The sequence below is a fragment of the Cygnus olor genome, chromosome Z (assembly GCF_009769625.2).
Source record: "Cygnus olor isolate bCygOlo1 chromosome Z, bCygOlo1.pri.v2, whole genome shotgun sequence".
Classification (NCBI taxonomy): domain Eukaryota; kingdom Metazoa; phylum Chordata; class Aves; order Anseriformes; family Anatidae; genus Cygnus; species Cygnus olor.
The window spans coordinates 44,296,416-44,305,262 of NC_049198.1; the positions used below are offsets into that span (position 1 = coordinate 44,296,416).

The following is an 8,847-nucleotide window of genomic DNA, read 5'->3' on the forward strand; positions in this document are numbered from 1 at the left end:
CCGGAGCCGCCGCCAGGCCAGAGCTGTAAGCGGCGGATCTGCGCTTCGCAGCGAGCCACCGCCTGTCAAAGCCTGCCACCGGTTTGCTTTATTTTTAACCCATCTCCTCAGAAAAGGGTTCCACAGGAGCACACCTGTGTTCCAGTTGCCCATAAGCAACCAAAATTTTGAGAAATGGGGGGGGGGGGGAACACGACAGAACAACGAGAGGGACACAGGTCCTCTGTGTTCTGTGACCGGTCAGGCAGCTGGGATTATGAGAACAAGGAAGAATGGAAATATTAAAAATTACTATAAACAGCGCACACATACACAGAATTTGAAAATTAAACCAACTCTTTATTTAAAGCATCTATTGAACTGACGGCACATTCACTCTTCTGCTGTTAAGTCATGCCAAACAACAATTTAATCTTCAAAATTCTTGTGTGTAATCACTTCTTTATAATACAAAAAGCAGTCTTTAACACCTTAATTTTTTAACTTGGTATCTTACCCAAAAACTTGTCACTACAAAAAACAGCTTGAACTGTCTGAATCTTCTCTACAGCTAAGTAGAGTTCAGCATGCTTGTCATACTGAAAGAAATATTCTGCAAGTTGTCCAAAACCTTACAGCTGATTGAAGAAAATAAAATCAACCCGTGAAGTTACGACTTCAAGCCTGCAACCAGCTGGTGATTACAACAGTGCTGGAGATCTTGAGCCCTGCGAAATACTACTCAAACAATTACAAGTTACAACTCGGTAATACAACAGACTTACACTTAGGGCTCATTTTGAGATCAGAGTCTTTGCATGTAGCCAACTGAACAGTCAAAACCAATTTGTCACATTCTAAACCTATACCCTGAATTACCAATTTTACATAGGCTAAGGAGCCCAGAATGACTCCAAAGTGTTTCATACTTTTAAGCCCAAAAAGACTTAAAACAAACGAGCCTGATGCCAGCTGAAAACAGAAGTTAAACCGTATAACTGGTACAAAATTAATTACATTCCATAAACGCGATCTTTGTTGTTTGTTTTGTTGTTGGTGGTTTTTGTTTAAATATTCGATGTCTCCTTAGTCAAGTGCATCATCAACATACGATGTTAAACAATGATTAATGATTAATACAATTTTCTACCACAACAGGTTATCAACCATCAAAGAACATAATCCAACACTTGCAGTTTCTGGTGGAAAAGTAGACTTACTATTCTGGAACAGCTATAGGCATCTAGTCAGTCTGTATCAAGTGATTGATAAAATGCTATTTTCCTCTTGCTTAAACAAGAGGGAAAGTGGCTTCCCTTCTCATCTGAATTTCCTGACCTTCAATGAGAAGGAAGAGTTAAAAGCAAGCAGGTCAGTAAATGTATTATTATTATCCCCTCAAGCAGTATCCCCTCAACTGCAAAAAAAAAAAAAACAGAAAAAAGTTCAATTTGAAGACAATGCCTTGTTAGCATATTACAAATCTCTGGTTGCCTTCCAAACAAAATGCAGAAAAAGATTACCATAAGACAACGGTATTCAAAAGTATGCAACATTCATGAAGTAACAAAACATCCCACTAAACATTTTATATCAGCAACTGAAATTACTAAGCAGCGTTCTGTAACTTCATTTATTTGGGACGTACATGAAATCACACTGTTAACACACTTGTAACTATCTTTGGAAGCCTATTTTCTAGTTGTATAGTGAATATTTTTCTGCAGTGTTTAATTGATAGCTGTGCTAAAGTTAGTGAACACAAAATTGGCATGTTATCCGTAAGTAAAGCGATAAGGTGGCTTTATGCACAGAAAATACGGAGGCTTCTATTTGCTAATAACCATGTAAAAGCAAGACTTTAAAACTTAGTGTTTGCTAATAGGAGATCTAGAATAGTTTACTACAAATCCTTACCACCCTGTAAATACCCCCTTTATTAATAAAAACAAGTGCCAAATCGTTACAGGGCCCAAAAATATCTGAAAAAATATCACCAATTGTTTACCTTTGTCTAGACTTTGCAAGACTAATCATTTTCAGATAAAAACAACAATGTGCAAAAGTTCCTAACATTATATGCTAGGAATAACAAGTGCTACCAATAAATTCTGCTAAGATCAAACCAGAAAACGTAAAATAGCAAAGTCATCCTCATACCTGGAGCAGTCACAGTGAAGATCCTGAACTATCCTATAATTCACCTGCATGAAGCAGCTTCTTCCCCTCTACAAGTTGAAATAACTAAGCTTGCCTTCTACACCTCAGTGATACTAGGTAAAACATACACTGACATTTAGAAAAACGTGGTTTCATTGGTGCTTACAGTATCTTCAGACCTACCACTTTATATAAATTTGCTTAAATAGTTCAGATAAATACTTTTCTTTTTGTCAGCCTTCTTTGGCCACGTGTACCATCCTGCTAATCACAAACACTGTGTTCAGAAAGTGCTTCCTGTGAAAACTGCTTCAAATAAATGAGTTAACCTTGCAAAATCTAGCTTCCCACATGTACTTTGTTAACCCTGCATTACGCAGCCCTATATTTACAAAATACTTAGAAACTTTACATCTAACTTTTACCTTACAAAAAGTGCAATTCTCTCACCCCACGTTATGGGGTAACAACATTCTTCATAAATTCTACAGAATAGCAGCCTATGATAAGCAAATAAGGTGCTTAGCTTATGCCCAGGATCTAACTGGTTAAGTACCACCAGGAAGTATTTTGTATAGGCAAACTTCTTTCCCATCTACTGCCGGAGTGGTGCCACAGCTAGGTTTGCAAGCTCAATGAGAGCCAAAGCACCATGCATACGTTCACGCTGTTCCTGGAGGCGGCGGCGAGCAGCTGAGTGAGCACTGTTTTTCTCTTCGTCATCCTCTTCGTCAGACTGAAGATACTCCATCGGGTCCTGCTGTTCCTGATCAGTTTTCTGGATTGCTTTACTTTTCAAAGCAGGAGCACGCTGTTCTCTAGTCTCCCAGTATCTACAAAATCAAATGTGATGGATGTTTTTGAAATACATTCAACTCATGTGCCAACCCATGCGAAGCTGGCAAAAAGACTCAAGGGCTTTTTTTTTTTTTTTTTTTTTAAACTTGGCACATGACTGAGCACTGCACTTTGTTTTATCTTTCAGCCCTTATACGGTAGTATTTAAGCTGTCAGAAACCCACATTTGAAACGCCGAAAAGGGAAGTGCTGAAGCAAACATCTGTGACAGATGCCCCATGGTATCCCCAACAGGCTACCTGTGTGTACACAATTCATGTCCCTCATATAAATGCAAATTCAGCTGGAAGGCTGCAGTACTAAGAAGTTATTAGCAAGTGTTATTCAAGCAAAAATAAACATTTAAGCAGAGAAAATAAAAATAAATAAAAAAAACAGAAAACACAATTCTCATGAGGAACTTTGTCTTAACTTAGAGTCAATAGTTCTTAAAGGAAAGGCAAGGCTGGACCGAGTAATGCTAGAGGCACATCTGATTCTGGTTTGTTTTCTTTTGTTTTTCTCCTCCTAGGAATAAAGTGCTTTCTCAGGCCACTTTTATGACTATCTAGACAAAGATCACTCCATAAGGGAACTTACTTTGCTAGCCACTCAGCCACAGCTTTATTGTCAGCTGTCTGTTTTTTACTCAGTCTGTCAGTGAGTTCTTCCCTCTTCAGACGGGCATACGGATGTTTGGGGCAGTGACGATTTGCATGCGTGAATCTGCTCAGACAGCCTTAAAAACACAAAATGCCAATGAAAGACACGTTAAGGAAAGCAGTCAACCGCCGAGCAAGCATAACATCTGTAGGAGGAAGAGGCTGCCAAATCCAGCCTTCCTCACTACAGAAGAACATAGTTGCAACTAGTTGCAAAATAACTAGTTGCAAGGTTTGTAACACACCCAATCATTTTCTACATCAGTATCAACTGACAACATCACTGGTATCATCGTATAGTAACATATGCAGACCTTCCATACACACTTGGATGATTATGCAGATTGTCTGGCTACTCTCTGCTCTAGAAGCTCTGCCAAAGTTAAGAGCCAAAGCTTTGATAGATTGCTGATGTGCACACATTTACGGTACTAGGCTGACGCTAATTCGGAAAGCCACGGGTCATTCTCTGGCTCACCATTCTCTGAGCAGACGAAAGGCTTCTCCCCTGTGTGGAGGCGCTGGTGAGTTTTGAGCTGCCCACTCTGAACAAAGGCTTTCCCGCAGTCTGGGTAGTCACACAAATAAGGCCTTTCACCTTAAAAATAATAACAGAAAAGATTTGTGAAAGCTGTGTATAAGAGAGGAGTCATAGTATCCAGTGGTCATCGTTAGCTTGAGATTTGCACAAGCAAGCTCTTCATTTACCCAGTCAGGCACTTCTGTCTACTCAGAAAGCCTTAGTGTACCAGACAGCCAAGATCCACTTTTACCCCACAGAGATATTCAAGGCTACTGGATAACACTTTTTTCCTCCATAGAAATGATGAAGTTATAGTTTTTCCATGTATTTTTTGATTTAAGACTCTTGCAGAGTACTACACAAGCTTTGTCCCATGAAACTATGCACCTGCAGAGCAGGAAACATGTGAAGCGAAACAAATAAAGTAACATAATTCAGGTTGTAGCCATATATATATTATCATTAACATAGGTTGAACTGGGGTAAAATAACCGAGGTCAACAATATAGCAACGTATGAAGTTGCAGAAGTATCTCACTATAGTTTCAGTAGACTGTTTGAAAAAAGTTGGATTAAGTGAAGGTAGCAAGAGAAGCTTATGCCAGCCAAAAAAGCTTTCTTCAACCAGCTATCAAAAATGACTTCTCCATGCGAACTTCAACAAGAACTCAGATGACAAATATTTCCTCTGTCTCAAGAAAACTGCAGGTGTGCCACGCCACCACTGCTCAGAAAGGACAACAAAATGAGGTCAACCATGACTTACTAAGTCAGAAGAGTAACACCAGGCTAAGCTCTGCACAACCAAACAATCCGTATTTAACATGGAAGTTCAACGCCTAACATAAGTGAAGTGAAAACATCTTTTGACCAAAGAGCACGAGGAAACTCATGCTTAGTGTTAGTAATGAGATTTGCCTTATGCACTTGAGTCAGAAGAAGAGACTGTGGGAGCCAAAGTTTTTCACTTTGTTCTGTTGGTATTGTGAACCATGACAACTCACACCCTGAAAAAAAAAAAAAAAACCACACCTGCAGCTTGAAGGAAAATGTATTTGATTGGAATGAAAAACAGCGTTTCCCTTTAATTTCTAGTTCATGTGGGTATTGAATGAGTTGATGCTGGATCTCAATTTCACTGTAAGTTACTTCCAGAACTGTTTTGTGTGTGCAGATCAGTAAATTAGCATGACAACCTCCACGGCAGAAAGGAGATTCCAAGCAAGCAGCCGGTAGGACGGACAGGCGGACAGTGACTTCAAGCATCTCCACTTTTCGCTCAGCACTTCAGCCACACAGCATTACGCTGTACACGCCGCGGGAGGTTTTTAGAAGATACTTTCTCTTCCTACGGCTACGCTTTAACTGCTGCTTGAGATACTTGCGGGCAGGGAGGAAGCAGGGGCGGTAAAGGACTGGTGGCAGGCACAGCACAGCCAGGTGAGGGAGGTACGGGACGGGACGCCCCTCTTACTGCCACCCCCGCTTACCGGTGTGCGTCCGCTTGTGCGCCTGCAGCGACTTCTCCCTGGGGAACACCCTGTTGCAGACGTTGCAGCGGATCCTGCTGGACGAGTGCTCCCCTTCGCTGATGAGGTCCCGCACCGTGTCCGCCCGGGGCCGGCCGCGCCTTATGCCGTCCTGCGTTCGGGCAGACGGGGACGGCGCTGAGGAGAGCCGCCCCCGCGCACGCCCCCGCGCCCGTCCCGGGGCCGCGGCGGGCGGTCGCCAGGCGGCAGCAGCGCGGCCGTTACCCGCCGCCGAGGAGGCCGTTACCCGCCGCCGCCGCGACCGTTGGGGGCGCGCCCCCCCGCCCCCCCTGCCCGGGCGCGCGCGCGGAAGTGACCTCACTTTAAATCTCCGCGCGGAGGCGGGCGCGGCGCGGGGCCCCCCTTTAACTCCCCTCGCTCCCTCCCTTCCCCCTCCTCCCCCTCCCCCCCCCCCCTCACCTTGAGGTGCCGGTGCCCGCCGCCGCCGCTGCTGTCTGTGCTGCCGGCCTCCTCCTCGTCCCGGGCGGCGTCCGCGGCCGCCCCGCCGCGAGGCTGCTGCGCGGGCTCGGAGGCGGCGGAGGAGGCGGAGGCGGCGGTGGTGGCGGTGCCGGGGCTGAGGGTGACGTTGTGCGCGTTCTCGCCCCAGCGCCACGGGTACACCATGAAGTCGCTGAAGCCGGGGCTGGTGGGCACGGGCGGGGCGGGCGCCGGCTCCTCGCCGCCGCCCCGCCGCGGGGACGGCTTGATGGGGGTGGTCCTGATGACGGACACCAGCACGCGCTGCGGGGAGTCCTGGCAGAAGATCACCGGCGGGGCCGCCGCCGCAGGAGGAGGACGCTCCGCCATCGGGGCGGGCGGCGGAACGGCGGCGAGGGCGCGGGGGGAGCCGCGCTGATGGGGCGCTGGGGTGGCGCGGCCGCCTGCTGTCGCCGCCCGGGCCCGCCTCAGTCGCTCATCGCCGGCTGCCGGAGGGGTCTTGGTGCCTGCCCCACGCGCGCGACCCTGTCCCCGAGCGGAGCACGCGAGGTCAGCAGCGGCGGCGGCGGCCGGCGGCCATAGCGCCCCGCGCGCACCTCTGCGAAGCGGCCCCGGTCCCGGTCCCGGCGACGCCGCCCGCCCGCCCTCCGCGCCCGCAGCCCGGCCCGGCCCGCACCCCGGGTTTTCCCGCGTTACATTTCGCGCCTGGGCGTAACCAATCACCGAACGCACCCGCGACGTCACGGAGCGGCAGCTCCCCGCGGCCAATCGCGTGGCGAGCACACCGCGAGGCCCCGCCTCGCCCCCGAGGGCGGGGCCCGGGCGGGAGGCGGCCGCCGTCCCGCCGCCCCATTGGACGGGCGCGGCTCCCACGGGCAGAATTCGAAACGCGGTGGGCTCGCGGGCTGCCGCGCACGCCCCGCCCCCCCCCCCCCTCCCCGCGCCGCGCTCGCCCGCTGATTGGCCCCGCCGCCGGGCGCACGCTGTTGTTATTGCACCGCCCCCGCACCAATGGGGCGCGGCGCGGCGCGAGCTGCGTTTAAAGGGGCCGCCGCTGGCGGGAGCGGGGAAGAGGCGCGCGGCGGGGGGGAGGGGGGGGCGGGGCTGAGGCGCGCGCGCGGCGCGGAGCGGAGGGGCGGCCGTTATGGCGGTTGTGGAGGCGGTTGGCAGGCCCGGGGTCGCGTTAAGCGAGTTAGCGCTTCCCATTAAAGCCAGTATGGGTCATTAGCCAGTGCGGTTAAGTTAACGCGCTAATTCCGCCTCGCTATCTCACCGTCGCAGTTGTGCTAATTAGAGGTTGTGAAATAAATAATCTGTACAACAGTCATTATTGGTTAATTTTTGAGATGAATGTCAGATGCCCCTTCATTATGACTTACAGTTCACAGCTACCTTCTCTAAACTAACTAAAAAAGATCCCTAACTTTTGTTTCGATACAATCGCCTTCATACTAACGACACTCCAGCTTCTCAAACTTGCTGTTACGCGCCAAAGTCCTGCCCACGTACTTACCCGGTCTGAGGAGAAAATGCGACACCCTGTAACCATCATTTCCAAGATGAGTGAACAGGTTTGCACGTGTTTGGATCTGTGCCACTTGAAACTTCAGCCCTAAAAATAACCTGGAGGAGAAAGTTCCTGTGAGAGAACAATGTATGCTTGCAGGGAAAAGAAACGACTGATGTATTAAAGCAATTGCATCCTGGAAACAAATGGCGTATAGCTTTTATAATTTTCCAAAACTGTAACTGATGCTGCAAGTGTTATAGGTAGTGTTATAAATGATACAACTCAATCTGAATTTAGTAATATTTACAAAAGGCAAGCAAACAGCGCCGGGTGCGCGGGGAGCCTACGTTCTACCGAGACGCACGCGCGCACAACCGTCGAACTTTCTAAATATATAGAACATTGCTTTTACATATTCATAAGAAACCCGAGTAGGGCCATACATATGTATGACCTATCCCCGCTTTGTATTATAATTATCTCGTCCAGACGCGGCTTCGACCGGCTCCCTCTTCTGCGCATGCTCTGCCCCCCACAAGGTTCCCGACAGTAACAAAATGTGATCGACACCAACTTATGCGAGGCCGTCTTTTCCCGCCTTTCAAACAACCTCGCCCGGCAACAGCAAACCCCCAGCAACTTCCATGCCTTAACGTGGGGAGAACAAGCAACCCGAGACGGCAAGGCGTCTCCTGAATCACCCTTCTTTGTTCCCTCTCAACTCTTCACATTCCCGATGGCCTCATCGTTAAGAGTCCGATGTTATCACCAGCCATGGGGCTCGTCGACCCCCATGGCCACACTCTCACATCTCCCCCTTCTTAATTAACATCAACCATCTTCTTGACACGAGTTATTACTCCATATATCACAGTAGCTACTGAGAAACTCCAGTGATGGATAGAATTAACGTTACGGTTCAGTACATAAAATTGTAGATATCGTGAATTGGTATAACGCAGTAAGATAGAAGCAAGCAACTAAATATCTCCATAATTATCCTGTGCTAGCTCAAGGTACCCGTGACATTTTGAAACGATTCCCAAGGGCCTAGCTGCAGATCAACTTCTTTACATGGATTTTGTTAATTTATCTAGTATGAAATAATAGATCTTTGTTATGCAAATTAGGAGGCAGTGCAGAAGTGAGCTGATGCCACTTCTGATATCTTAGCTGGTCTGAAAATTAGAGTTTTGTGCAATAACGACA

General features: G+C 48.0%; 1 protein-coding gene across 1 annotated transcript; it reads right to left on the reverse strand.

The window, feature by feature from the left end:
- Positions 1-318: 318 nt before the first annotated feature.
- Positions 319-6,938, reverse strand: ZNF367 (zinc finger protein 367; the record flags this gene model as incomplete). Its single annotated transcript, XM_040541189.1, has 5 exons — positions 319-2,972; positions 3,577-3,715; positions 4,117-4,236; positions 5,652-5,802; positions 6,111-6,938. Coding segments are annotated over 5 exons (1,476 nt in total), but the record flags the coding sequence as incomplete, so codon positions are not given.
- Between the last annotated feature and the right edge of the window lie 1,909 nt (positions 6,939-8,847).